At 42.8% G+C, this 13,984-nt stretch overlaps 2 protein-coding genes across 4 annotated transcripts in view; both read right to left on the bottom strand.

Annotated features, from left to right (window-relative positions):
- Positions 1-7,896, bottom strand: part of LOC310880929 (uncharacterized protein C6orf52) — a 39,165-nt gene extending 31,269 nt beyond the window's left edge. The window contains exon 1 of the mRNA XM_083797467.1: positions 7,818-7,896. The gene's annotated coding sequence lies outside the window, so the exon portion shown is untranslated. The remainder of the gene's footprint in view (positions 1-7,817) is intronic.
- LOC310880927 (uncharacterized protein C6orf52) lies at positions 4,526-12,987 on the bottom strand. 3 transcript variants are annotated; one of them, XM_083797466.1, is made up of 4 exons: positions 11,988-12,987; positions 6,451-6,646; positions 5,879-5,924; positions 4,526-5,060 (listed from the first exon to the last, which is right to left on the bottom strand). In XM_083797466.1, the coding sequence occupies exons 1-4, from the start codon at positions 12,089-12,091 to the stop codon at positions 4,924-4,926; spliced, it is 483 nt and encodes a 160-aa protein (XP_083653592.1). In that variant the 5' UTR covers positions 12,092-12,987; the 3' UTR covers positions 4,526-4,923. The 3 variants fall into 3 exon arrangements, 1 of the variants encoding a protein (XP_083653592.1); XR_014571991.1 differs by lacking the exons at positions 4,526-5,060; positions 5,879-5,924; positions 6,451-6,646 and adding an exon at positions 11,284-11,356 and having other exon boundaries at positions 11,967-12,987; XR_014571992.1 differs by lacking the exons at positions 4,526-5,060; positions 5,879-5,924; positions 6,451-6,646 and adding an exon at positions 11,291-11,356.
- Positions 12,988-13,984: the final 997 nt, after the last annotated feature.

Genomic DNA, 13,984 nt, shown 5'->3' with positions numbered 1-13,984 from the left:
AGCCTGGATCACCCCCTCAGTGGGGAAACAGGGGAGGGTCCCGTCATCAAAAAGTATATAAACTGGGTTTTGGAACCAGCAGGGGCGCTCCTGCTCGTGGGACGCCCGCCACTGCGATCGCGAATAAATTCCTGCTTCGCTGAGCTCCTCGCCTGAGCCCAAGTTATTGGCTACGGAGTGTTTCTCACAATTTGGGGGCTCGTCCGGGAGCCAGTCGCCTACTGGGGAGCCCCACCGCCGCAGCAGCAGGAAGGCATGCCCCGCTGATTTCAGCGGTCCTGTGCATCGACGGCGGCGGTTCTGCGGAGAGCTGACAGAGGGCCCGAGACTGATGAAAGAGGCAGGATCCGTGAAGGAGTGGGGAAGGGAAGAAGGCAGGCACTCCGGCTTTGAGAATTGATCCGGTAACTCTGTGCACAGACCAAGGTAAGAAATAGGAAGTATTGCCTTGGGGGTCGGGTGAGACTCTGTGTGCCGTGTGATTGAGACGTACTTTTGTACGGAGCGAGTGTGGAGTCCTGATCCGCGGTTCCGCAGCTCCGCGAGGGGCGCGGCCGGAGACGGACGAAGCGTGAGATAAGGGAGAGAAAGGAAGAGTCTCGGGAAATGTGGTGTATGGTAAGCCCTTGCACGGGGAAGTGCTTGGCAATACACCAGGGAAATTTGGTGTGCGGTAGTCCTCGCACGGACGGGACGCCCGCCACTGCGATCGCGAATAAATTCCTGCTTCGCCGAGCTCCTCGCCTGAGCCCAAGTTATTGGCTACGGAGTGTTTCTCACACCCTCCCCCTCCCTCCCTCGCGCGCCCCCTCCCCTCACGGGAACGCGCGCCCCCCCCTCCCGCTGCCGCTCCCGTTCCTCGCCCCGCCCCGGTCCCGTCCCGGTCCCGCCGCCCTCCCGCTCCCGCCCTCAGGACCCGGCCGCCATAATGAACCCCGGCCCGGCCACCGTAAGCACGGGGCTAGGAGTCACCTCCAGAGCCTCCCCGCGCCGTGGCGCCGACCGCTGGTGTGCCGCAGCACCGCGCCGGGCGTGGGACGGCGCCCCGAGCCCACAGTGCTCGTCAGAAAAGCCCCGCACCGACAACCGATACCCCCGCACCGACAACCAACAGCCCCCACGCCGACAACCAACGCACAAGCAGTGTTTTAGGCCGGATTCGTGGCCCCGTTGGTCCGGGAGGCAGTCGTCACGCTAAATTCTACCCCACGGCAGGGGAACGATGGGCATCGTGACAGATCGCCGCCCCAGAAAATAAACACATAAATAAAGAATAAAAACGATAACGGGACATGAATCGTGCCCTTAATAACAGACATTGGGCAGTGAAATCACCGACTTCTGCAACAATACGTGCTCAGGGAACTGACTAAAACCCCTCCTGCATCGGCCATGTAATAGCTAGGCAAACATCACATAATACTTCCCTCCCTCATGTACACCAAACCTATTAAGGCAACCATAGTAGTGTGATAACGTGATTTTTCTCCTCCAGATCAGCGTCAAAGGCAGCTACGCTAGGTTTGCTCATAAGTTCAAACGCTGCTTTATTTATTTATTTGAATGCCATTTTTCTTATTTAGAAGGATTTCCATAGGGTGACAGGCCTTTAATGACACTCACGACTCAGAAACATTTGCCGATGCAGTCAAACGGTGTCTATTAACGCTAGGCACTGAAGTTAATTGGTATTAAAAATGAGCCAAAACAAAAGGCAAGTATCTGCGTGTCCAGCAGAATGACAGCGATCATCACCATTTGATCAATCTTCCCCCCACTCTCTGTTGCAGCTAGGTACAACGAAAAGAGTTTATGAAATCATTACGGGACATTCTTGTAGAAAACTTCCTCAAGCTTGGAAGAAAAAAAAACATTTCAGCTAAGTAAAACAGAAAATAACTGGAAGAAGTGAAGTATGGCGGTGTTGGAAAAGTTGCTTCAAAGACTTGTTTAATTAAAAAGAAGGAAGAAAGCAAGTTCCTACTGCAATCCCATCTTTGTCAAACTGATGGCGGGCACCAGTACGATGTGTTCAGCTAACACAGGCTGGAAGTTGTAACTGCAGCTGTGAAGTTTACCCAGTAAAAAGACTCCGCAAAGCATTCTAGCAGTTCCGATGCAATCACTGCTTCCTGAATTTGTGACTCACGGTTAACACGGCAGTACAGGAAGAAGTCTGGCATTCACTGTGCTCTTACGGTAAAGAATCTGCCCTGCGCACACCATCCCAAGCCAGGTATGCGCTCCTAACAGGAAAGGACGATAGGCTGATAAGTCTCAGCAGAGGGAAAAAGACATCAGAGAACTACTTTATAACAGCAGCACGCGGGCTGCAACCAACGTTCTCTTCCTCTCATCATTTTCATTTCTGTGGACTCCAAGAGAATACACTCCCAACATTTTTCAGCTCTGGAGAACAAACAGCCCAACCAATCTCATTCACTGAACTACAAAACTGGTATTTTCGCTATCTAGTCCGGAAAAGGAGGCGCACGTCTCTAACGTACAGTGTAGAGACCTTGTTAATAGGCAAAGTCTGCATAAAATAGGTGGCCACAGCCTGATTTTCTGACGTTCAGGGCCTTGGGTCACACACCACCACAGCATCAGACTTAATGAAGTCACCAATCTATGTGGGCCTCTCGTTACACAGGTCACATGTTATGGACCAACCTCTCAAAGGCCAAAAACCAGCACTGATACTGCCGGGCCAACACATATCTGTAGCATCCCATTTCTGGGTGACAACACAATGAATGTTTCCACAAAGTACTCGATGCAACCTAACTACTGTGTTTGGTGATGCAAAGCAAGCCGTGTCAAAGCAGCGTAGCACCCAGGCACATTCCTGGAAGATGTTTTGCTGCTCACGTTGAAGAAAATAGATAAAAAAATCCTGTGCAGTTTGCACTTCTGAGCTCAAGTACCACAGCTATGCACTACAATTGCAGTGGCATCAAACCTTGTAAGGTTCTGAAGCTTCAGCACTGCCATCCAAATTCAAGGAGGCTGCATCTATTATCTTGAATTTGCCCCAGCTCAGTCCCCTGAAACAATTCCATAGACACGTACAAGCAACCCTTTTCACACCCAGATTCTTTGCTTCATCTATTCCACCTCTACCTTGTGTCATATTCTTATTAATCTGCCCCTCAAAAGACTCCCTGGCTCACACAAAGAAGCAACCCAACAAATCCCTGTTCCCAGCCACGTTGCTTTCATGCTTTGGGAAGAGTTAACTGCAACAGCTCTAACTGTGATGCCACCTCACCCCCTCCACCTATGTGAGGTTCTTTGCCTTCTGTCTCCTCCTACGTGTACACCTGCACTAGAACCAGGAAGAATGTGCTTCCTACAATACTCCAAGAGCCTCTTCTGTTTCAGGATGTCATCATTTCAATTCAGGACTGAAAGTATTCCTAGCAAAAACCCAACAGCTAATAGCTAACAGAAGCAGTTGCTGGTGATCAGCTACAAGTAACCTGGAAGTACTGAGGAGTCACAAAAGAGAATTTGCATTACATTTAAGAACAGCATGCAGCTTAGGACCACTGCTTTCACTGACTACACTAAGCCATAAAAAAGAATTGGATTCTTACCTGCCATCACAGCAATTATGGTTTATGTTGCCCCCAAAACACACACGGCAGTACCAGAACTGTGTCAACTAGCTTTAACAGCTTCCCCAGCTATTAAGTACAGTAATTTCTGCTTCCTTTTTTTTCTTGGAGGAATATTCTTTTGTTTCCAGCCTCACTTACTTATTATACACACTGTTAATTAGCAACTATTTCTCCATACTCATAGGGTTATGGAGTCCCTATGACTGGAAAAGACTCTGTACCCTTCAAGATAAGAACAGCATAAAGGCAGCAACTCGCAAGACTGCTCTAGCTTAAAGCAAAGCTTTCCTCATGGCTCTCATCTCCTTTGACTTGAGTACTGTCATCCTTCTACCAGAGCTTTAAAAACTTCATTACCACGAATGAAGGAAGACCAGAGCAATCAGAGAGGGTAGCAGAGGGTATAACTTAAGGAGCTGTTACTAGGATTTTTTTGTTGTTCCTGGTGGACTATTTTTCTCCTTGCCAGCAAGGAGGGAAAACCAGCAAGTTGTTTTCTCCAAGATTTTTTTTTTTTAGGTTTAAGAACACGGATTATGTTGTAGCAATTTCTTCGCTGTAAAGCGTCAGCTGAGAAGTCTAACAGTAAGAAGGGCAAGGGAAAACTGAATGCTGATGCAGAGAGTGCCAGCAGACATCATCCTCATTCCACGGGATGTTTGTAGCTATGGCAGTTGAAGTCTACACTTCCATATGCTTAACATACCCTATTTATAAGCCAATTTTAGCTGACCTAGCATGTATCAGTAGTACAGTTAGAGCCAGCAGCCTGCAGGAAAAAGTGGGCACAGGTGTTTCCATAGCAAGGCCTGTGAGTGTCTCCCATACATACTTCCAGTCTAAGCAAGCACATGAAAGGCTTGGCTTGTCGCTTACCTAAGGAACCAGGAAAACAAGGGAAAGCTAGATTTCGCTTGTGTCCTAATGCCCATATAAAAATAAAGACAGATGAAATACCCTTACTACCTTGTTACATTCCATAAGCCGGAAGAGAACGTGCTGCACACAGGTACAAGTAAAATCCCTTGCTGGCAGGTTTGCAGATACAAATTTTTTATTTACACAGGCAAGTCTTATCTTTAAGATAAGACCCCATTTACCTCTTTACATTTCTCGAATATTTACATGACTTCATGATGCTCCAAGAAGGGAGTGATGAACAAAAAGATTACAGAAACTGTCAAAAGCGTAGCAAAAAAAACCCAACCTATCATTGTGCTTTAAAACTTATGAGCTAGAATAATGTAGAAGAAATGTAGTTTTAGCACTTTGGTCCTAACGGTCATGCTCTAGAAGACGCTTAAATAGCAGAGGGGATTTCAGAAGTGACCGTATCCAGAGGTTGCCAGTGACAATTCATGAGTGAATCGTAGAGTTCTTCGCTTGTCTCCGTGAATTGTCTGTTCATTTCATCAACATCCAAGTAGAGCTGTGGATCTGAAAATAAAAGCCTGGTAAGTCCAAGTATCAAATCTGAGGCATGCGCACAAAAAAACTTCATGTGAAATGGCTAACAAAATGTATTTTAAGCTAAGTGTAATAAGCTATTAGATCTACTAATTTTAGTGAGGTATTTAGTCCTCTAAAATTTTGAGCCTCACAACTCCAACTTTTGGGAATTTGTATATTAGAAGGCTGGGACTAGAATTGTCTTTCAAGATAAAGACAAAGACAAGGTTTAAGATAGTAAAGATAACGGTTAAGGATAATCAGCCATGAAACCCTCCCAAGAGTCATTTAATTCACTTCTACGGCAATACACGTTACATAGGATAGTTTCTAAACACTAACACAAAATGCCTCCACGTGAGGAACTTTGCAAACCTTCCAGGACACAAATATGTTTTGTACCGTATTTGTAAGTGCAAGCTGAATCCTCCTTTTGGAATCTGCAACATAAGCTTTTACCTCAGGGTGGAGAACAAAGCTTTTGCATATTACTGAGTTTCTAATATAAAATCTGTTTAGCGGAACCAATACAAAGAACAAAATTCTGTCTTAGACCATTTTCAAATGGGAATGAAGGCACAGGTACAAGAAACCTGCTGCGAAGCATTGACAGTGTCCCGTTTTACTTGATGCGGTCAGTGTATGCTGTATCAGCTTTAAAACCCCAGCTGATTGCAGATCAACCCCACAGAGGTTTGACCTCAGCTGAATTTTCAAGATGTTCTTCATCCAGTAGAGGTTGGCTTGTATTGTTAAAAGGCACAAGGATGGCTAAACTCAAGTGACAATGATAGAACCCTTATTACCGTCAGTAATTAGGTCATCACCGATTGCAGTCATAACTGAAGATTCCTGAAAGACAGAAAAGGCTAAGTTTAGTCATAACTCATTTCAGAAAGCATCACAGATTCAAAGTGCTGCAGTCTCAACCCATTCCTTCTTCCTACAACTACAAGGATAGATGGCATTTTATCTACTTATTTTTAGAAGAAAGCCAATATTACAGTACAGGTTGGAAGGGACCTCCGGAGGTCACAACTAATACATTGACCACGATAAGACCACTTACAACAACTGTTTAATTTGCTTTAAGCAAAGCAAATCAGAAGAACAGGAACAGAAGAAGCGTACGCAATTATGCTGTCAAAACCATTCTTTGGTATGCGTGAACAAATAATGGTGTATAAATCACTAATTCTATGGATTTACTATTTAAGCACTTAAATACAAACACCTCTGAATGGAATCTGCTCTTTTAACTTCACACTAAGCAGAAAGCATGTTTTCAACTTCGGATTCTTTTTGCTGATTCACACAAATCTGTACAACATATTATCTGTGAAATATTTTCTTTACAGCAAGCGTGCACTATCTTTACCTCAAAAACAGCTGGAGCCATTAAAGAATCTCCTAAAGAGCAGTCTCCAACAGCTTGCATGCTGTCATAGGGAGCATAGGAGCTGTAGTTGTAGTCAGCGTAAGCATCGTAACTCCTCTGCGAGTAGTAGTTCTGGTAATCTTGGTAATAATCATTATAGTTGTATGACTGGTACCGCTGCAATTCTGCTTTCAGTCTGAAACATGAGGAGTTGCATACAGTCAGAGAACAAGAAACTGTAAACCCAGTTCTGAACTTAAACAATTTGTTAGCTTACATACTTCAAAGCTTAAAAGGAAGCTTTCCTAAACAGTCACCTAAGTGACAGCTTAAGTCACAGCTCAAAACCTCATTTCTATAGAAGCAAGCATCCTCACCTTTGCCAATACCAGAAGGAATTGTTCTCATGGATTAACTCCAGAGCCTTGACATGGTTACCTGTACACATCAAGTATTTTTAGCGTTGGCATAAGCAAGCTGCTGCTAAGTCTCTGTGCTTTGCTAAAGATTGATTTAAGACCAGAGACATTTATCAAGCACAGCTGCTTTAAAGATGCAGTCTTAACCCTTCTATCTTTTATTTGTTTAATTACTAGATCTTATTTCCAGAAAGAAGTGAATGGAGTCAGATTATCCATTTCAAAGAAGCATCTGACACTGCCTGTCAGTTTGCCATGTCTACCTCCACCTGCTCTGTTTTTTTGTTTGTTTAAAGTCCATTAAACATTCAACAGCTGCCAACTATACCACTCAGGTGAAGTCAGTCTTGCTTAACAACACAATCGCGATTCTCCAGCATGACGCCTTATTATTAGTGGGAGAATTACAAAATACGCTGGTTCTTAAGAAGAAAGGGCCAGCTGATTAGCTTTCACTACTTTCCCTTTCAAGATTTTCTCAGGGGCAGCTTCAGACTAATGACAAGAACCAAGACAAGTGCTATCTGTACTAAAACTGAGGTACACTGCATAAAGAACATTCAGATAACCCAGCTGCATATTCAAAAAAATCCGCTGTTTAGACTTGTCTTCACTGATTCTGTACAGGCAGACCTCCTGTGTTTGCAGTGTCCAGTTTCTCTGACTTGAATTGGGGATGCAGAGAAGTGAGTTCTATGCTTTTGGGGAAGAATACAAGCTGAAGGCATTCTGAAATAGCTTCCAAACTAAGCAAACATGAGGGACAAACTAATCCAATGGCTGGGTATTTCAATGCTAAGAGAGCACGGTACTCAGCCATTCAGAAACGTATTACTGATGTGTATTTTAATACCTACATTTGTTTCAATACTGCAAAGCTACACAAGTTCTAATAAAGAGGTAATCCATTGTCTTGTTACTGTAGTAAACAAACAGAAGATACATCACCTTAGGTCTTCTGCTTCCAACTGCACTCTTCCTACATACAGTTGTGTAGGGAAGGAAAATCTGAAAATACTGTTGACGTTCTTCTGGATAGCCGAAGCAAGAAAACATGTTTGTGGCTTATTCTTGTTTTCAAAATAAAACAATATTAATTTAATCAAAAAATTTTGGCAAAGAAGTTTGGACAGTGCTCTCTTGGAGAAGAGCATTTCCATTCTAAAGCAGAAGGAGGCAACATTTGCAGAATTATGCTAGGTAAACAGAAACAGAAGTGTCATTTTTTACTATTTAACAGAACGCACAAGCTAACCTCATGAACATACTGAAATTGTTTATATGAAGTCCTGTTTTGTCAGTATCCTGGATCAAAGTTCATCAAATTTGGTATCAATTCTTTAACCGTTCAGAGACCTGAATTGCCTTAAATAAGTGATAGAACTGAGCCGGTAGAGTAAGAAACCCTCTCAGGAAGTGCTAAGCTTTAAACTCCCCATTGCCCTAAGCTCATGAAAAGCAAAGAATAGCATTCTAAACCTGTTCTAGTAATAACGCCTTTGGCTTTCTCCCTGCGTTCCCATTTTTCCCCCCCACTTCTTTCCTGTCAACCCACTGTAAAACTAGTTATGTGCTTCTCTCAAACTAGAGGGAAAGCTCTAAGAACAAGAACTCCCTAGCATATAAAACCACTTGTTGTCCCTTCTACCTTATGCAGGCCCAAACCTGAAAATATTTACCAATGCATTCAGCTTTGCTACTGTTGAGAAACAAGGCTGGTTACAATGGCAGCTAAGCCCAAGTTGCGCTGTCTGGCTAGACTTAACAGTTGGATTCCCCCAGCCATCCTGAAGCAGGTTGATGAATCCAGGGAGTCAAAACATAGGACTTCTGCATTTCTGGTTTTGTAGACTGCATCGTGTGTGCAGCCACTACAGCAAGGGCCACAGACTTTCCAAAGGCAGAGCTACAAGAATCTGATTATTTAGAATAACTGTATCAATGCACAACTCCTTGGCTACCTTTTAGAAATTCCTATGCTCAGCCGGATTCCTTTTCCCCCCAGACCTGGTGCGTTCTGGCAGTCTTGCAGTGCCCTCATCTGATCACCTTGCTCACCAAATCTGACATAGGCATACCCTCTACTATTTTCAAAAGGGAGAAAACCAATTCTGGTATGCATAACAGTTACAAAGCTAACGAATTCAGTTTCTGTCTTCTACAAAAAACAGAAGATAGCAGCTACTATAGCTTCTATTACTTAAGCAACCTCTCTGGCATGTGCACGTGCACAGAAAAGGCTTTCACCAAATTAAAAAACTTGGGCCAGGAGCAAAAAGCTTATTCCTTGGTAGCATTAAGATGCAACTCACTGAGAGCCAGCAAAACAATACATTTTAAGTGCTCTCTGCGTAAGTAATCAGATTCCATATTTCTGCATATACAGCAGTTAATCAGTTAGCACTAACCCACTCCTTTTGGAGCCACAAACTTTATTGGTCACAAACACCAAGAGCTGGCTGTAATTATCTGAACCAGTATTAACCGGTACCTCTGAACTCTTCAAACAAAAATATCTTTCAGGTGCTCTTAGAAGAACAACATCAATTGCCTGCAACAATTTGATGGCTTTGCTAAACGGAGCACTGAAAAGCACAGTGGTACAGTTTCTTTTGTAGCCTGTTCAGAAATTATAGCCCCGTGCCTACAGCTTCAAATCAGGCCAAGCTTACCAGCCCAACTCTTACAGCTTAAGTTCACTGCACTCGAATGCCTTCAAGACGTGCTTTTAGGAGCCATGGAGAAGAACCCTCTGGTAAGACCACCATTATAAAGTACTGAGTGTTGTTTTACACTTAAAATAGAACTATCTGTTACAGTCATTCATCAGCTTTCCCTAGGCTGCTGCTCTCTCACTACTGAATGTGATCCTGCTCTCAGTTTCCCACTAACTTTTTCCCCCAGCGTTTATGGCCTCTTTTCATCTATGACACTTTTAAGGGACTACACCGTGTTGAAAAATGCTGGTTAACATTTCCTTTTACACAAGGTGCCTCATCGAATTTTCCTGACAAAACCAAACCCCAGAACCTTAACTAGAAGAGGAAGCACACAAACACACACGCCTCCCTGGCCACCATATCTCCCCAAAACATATCTGTTCAGTAACAGACCAACTGTAAGAATACTGCGATTAAAATCAGTATAGCTCTATACACTGCTTTTGTTCGGGATTACTAGCTAATGTCCTTCCCCTTACCCCTTCTGGAATTAATACTGAATTCTGTACTCCAAAACGCGGTTCTTAAGTCATACAAATGACATTTAACAATCAGAATTTTTCCACACAGTGATCCTCAATAAAAACTTCAATCCTCTACTGCAGTCTTTCAACAAATTAAAGGAATACAAAACTGGCTAATAACTGTTCAGTGATTTTTGGACCTTTGTAGCACTAGAGTAACAGCAGTACACTCTGCAGCATAGTTGCAAGTACGTGGGAATAAGATACTCTCTCTCATCTCTTTTTTTCTCTGAAAAGTGTGAGGCCTCTATTTCACCCTACTAAAGATTTTACCACCAACTGTACTGCTAGCATTGAGACACTGCAACTTCTGTGCTTGTATGAGATGCAGGACAGGTTCCTTAAGGTGTCGCAATTTTTTGTCTAAACCTAGTGTTGAGATCAAAAAAGGGATTGCTACTAATTGCGTACGTATCAATAACCAGGACAGAAGACATGCTGCATATAGGAATTAAACTTTTTCTAAAGCTCTAGTACATGAACATATCAAATCCCGCAGATTTTTTCTAGTATGGTTTCAGAGGTCTTACTTGATGGACATAAGCGCACAAGTGAAGACAAAAGATATTCTGTTTACCTGAAGTACATGAAGGTTTGAACTACATTCTAGTCCTGATCTTTCCAGTCAAAACTGTTTAAAAAACAACCCACCAAACAGTAAAACAAACAAGAAAACCCCATGCTTCCTCTCTACATAAAACTTTTCACAATTGTGTTTTCTGCCCACCACCTGGCTTTAAAAAGTATACGAACTTCTTTGAAAGATCATGTTTTTAGTCTGAACTCCAAATGAACAACGTGTAGGGCATGTAAAGAACAAGCACGTCATTAATGAAAGCTTTTCTCTAAAAAGGATAAACTTATTCTTGGGGAAAAGTGTGGAAACAGATGTTATCTAGGCAATATTCCTACAGGAAAAACGAATAATTTTGCCACACCTCAAAGGAAAAAATAATTGTGCTTAACAGGTAAGAAAATAAAAAAAATCAGAGCAAACCAAAAAATAAATCACAGAATATGCATCCTCGTTTTAATCATTAAGGATTACCTTTGAGCTCTGCTTTGGTGCTTGGCTTTGCACTTTCACAGGCTACACACTTCGTGGCCTCTGCTTTGTTTTGAACCAAGCAGGTCTCCCAATCCCAGCTTCCTTCAGGCTTCTTGAATTTGTCTAAATCCAGAAATTCTCCAGAAGGAGCAGAAAATGCAGATGCACTGCTACTGGTCACAGGTGTTGGACCCTCTGTGAGACAAACAAGACAGTTAACCATCCTGTTTGAACATGAACTATAAAATGAACATTAACTTTTAAATTTGATTTGTCAAATCCCACAGAAATGTTCAAAACTACTCCGCAACTCCCCCCCCCCCCCCGCCCCTGAAAAAAATAAAAGCCACCAAAAACCCACAAAGAAACAAACAAACAAACAAAAAAACCAGAGTGGAACTCAAAGCTTCCAAACAACACACAACTCTGTTCAGCACACAAGCTTCTGCTGCTGTTGACCACAGTGTAACCTCCATAAAGAGGCCTGACAGGTGCCTTTTAAAAAAAAGGTGCCTTTTAAGAGAGAAGCAGAAGATAACGCTTCAAATTCAAAACCGGAAAGACAAGAATGGCTCTTCCCTTCCACAGCACACGCAGAAAACTTTTATCCTAGTATTACTTGCATCGCTCTTCCTCTTGACAAGTGCAACGTAACCGTGCAATTCACTGCACCATGGTCACAGTAAACCCCTCATTTCCAAAATTCCTCCTTGCAATGGCAAGAGCCTCAGACAAAGATGCCGACTGACCGCTCAGAGGTTGGAAGTCCAAGAGAATCAACTCTGTCTGAAATCCATTATCTTACCTCATGAAATTTCAGTCTTACCGCACAGGATGATTACAAAAGCCCGGTCTAGTCCATCTTAATTTGTTTCTTCCACGATATATTTGCACAGGTGTTTTTCGATGTAATGGCATGTTAAATGACATTTAGAGTCAAAGTTAGAATTAGAATCGTATTTTAAAAACAATACAACCACGCTCAAAATCAATTACGGTCACACACAATGGGAAACAACCCAGTACTGCCCTGAAGAAGTTACCCAGCGGGTCACTCGCTTTCTTGAAGCCTACCACTGACCTTCATAGGCATCTCTCTGCTTTAGCTTAAGACTAGTTAAGACTACACTGTCTTGAAATCTGGCTTCACATCTCCCCTCAATTACATACAAACGGTGAGTAGAGGCATTTTGGACACATTCTGTAATTTTTTTTACTTATTTTTTGAAAGAGAAAAACACTAATTTTTAACTCTTTCTATGGAGTTCTCATTTTCGCCAGTGAAAAATCACTATGTTGTTTTTAAATTAAGTCACCCACTTCAGCCATCTTCCCTCACCAGCTGCAAAGCCGGGGGTATCTGCATTGATCCAGCTCCGTACTAATACATTTCACAATCAGTTCAATTTATGCGACAGGCTGGAACCTGGGCTGAGACCTCTGAAGTGCCTGTAAACCAATCCTGCAGACAGCCGCTAACCCATCAACCGTACCTGGGAATCGTGTTGCTTAAAATATTCCATATATGCAACGTACTTTTATTCTGTACAAGATTCACAGAGGCTAGGATGGAAACAACAGGAAAAAAAGGACCATACCTGGTTTCTCAGACTGACAGGCTACACATTTGTTATCTTCCGTCTTATTTGGTACAAGGCATATTCCACAGTCCCAAGAGCCTTTGTCCTTCTTAAATTTGTCTCCAAAGCCCAGAGTGGCTGTTGTGTCAGTGCTGCTCGAGGAGGATGTCACTGTCACCGAGCTGTCTGTGACCACTGGTCATGTCAGAGCAGGCATTACTCCCGTTCCAGGTTTTGGTGTCTCACATGCTATACATTTTGTAGCTTCCGGTTTGTTTTGGACAAGACATGTATCACAATCCCACGTTCCAGGTACTGTTTTGAATTTGTCTCCAAAGCCCAGCATCCCTGCTGGGGGCGCTGCTGGCTTTGAGGTGTCGCATTGACTTGAACTTACTGTCTGTTTCATACTCTCAACTGTTGACGCTTTAGTAGCTTGACAAGTTACACATTTGTCCTTCATGTCTTTGTTTTGCAGAAAAGGGTCACATGTATCAGATTGCCAGTACGATGCTTGTTTAGAAGTCTCTTTACCTGCAGAAAAAGTTGTTATTGCAGGCCTAGTATAAACCACTGTGCTTGTTGTAGGTTGCGCAGACGTAGAAGAGCGTGTTTTCAACAATCCAAAGTCTAGGAAGCAAGAAAAAAAAGTCTTCCTGTTAGCGCAGCACCTCACTACATGTAACTAAGTGACTTTACTAGAGGGCAAAAATTTCAACCCAGGTGCCAATGGTTACAACTAGACATTCAGACCGAGCGCAACAGGAAGTCCCCAGAAATCTTATCTAAACGGATGAAATTTCATCTGCTGCACTGGGTCACAACAGAACATTTCGTTAAAGCTTCATTTAACTCTTTGTTTCCAAGCAAGCTTTAAATCAACATTTTCACTGGTCGATACAAGTACAAACAGACAGTAGCTGACTGAAATCTGACAGTCCAACGTGGAATGGAAATAATACAATTTGATTAAGACGCGATGCCCAATCGAATCAGATTTCTAAAGCTCCTCCTTCCGTAGCAGATGACTCAAATCTACTCCAGTAACTGTACAGAAGTTTGTACTCGGAGCAGCAATCCATACGGTATTTTCCCACAGATGCTGAATATTAATTAAATAATAAAAACTCAAGACAATTGAACAACTGTCTAATTTTCTATAATTAGGACAACTCCTTATTTAAAAGGTGGCAATTTTAACAGAAAAGACAAGCTACTAATACAGAAAGACTAAAGGAAATGC

The sequence above is a fragment of the Anser anser genome (assembly GCF_964211835.1).
Source record: "Anser anser genome assembly, chromosome: 13".
Taxonomy (NCBI): domain Eukaryota; kingdom Metazoa; phylum Chordata; class Aves; order Anseriformes; family Anatidae; genus Anser; species Anser anser.
The sequence above is the reverse complement of the archived record's forward strand: the minus strand, read 5'-3'. Positions and strand labels throughout refer to the sequence as shown.

What these genes read in the sequence shown, in the direction of transcription:
- LOC310880927 (XM_083797466.1), bottom strand. Translation starts at nt 12,091, where the DNA reads ATGTCATTTAACATGCCATTACATCGAAAAACACCTGTGCAAATATAT. An exon ending in TTTTGTAATCATCCTGTGCG is followed by an intron (nt 6,647 to 11,987) that starts GTAAGACTGAAA and finishes CTCATGTTTCAG; the next exon opens with ACTGAAAGCAGAATTGCAGC. An exon ending in TGATGACCTAATTACTGACG is followed by an intron (nt 5,061 to 5,878) that starts GTAATAAGGGTT and finishes TTTTATTTTCAG; the next exon opens with ATCCACAGCTCTACTTGGAT.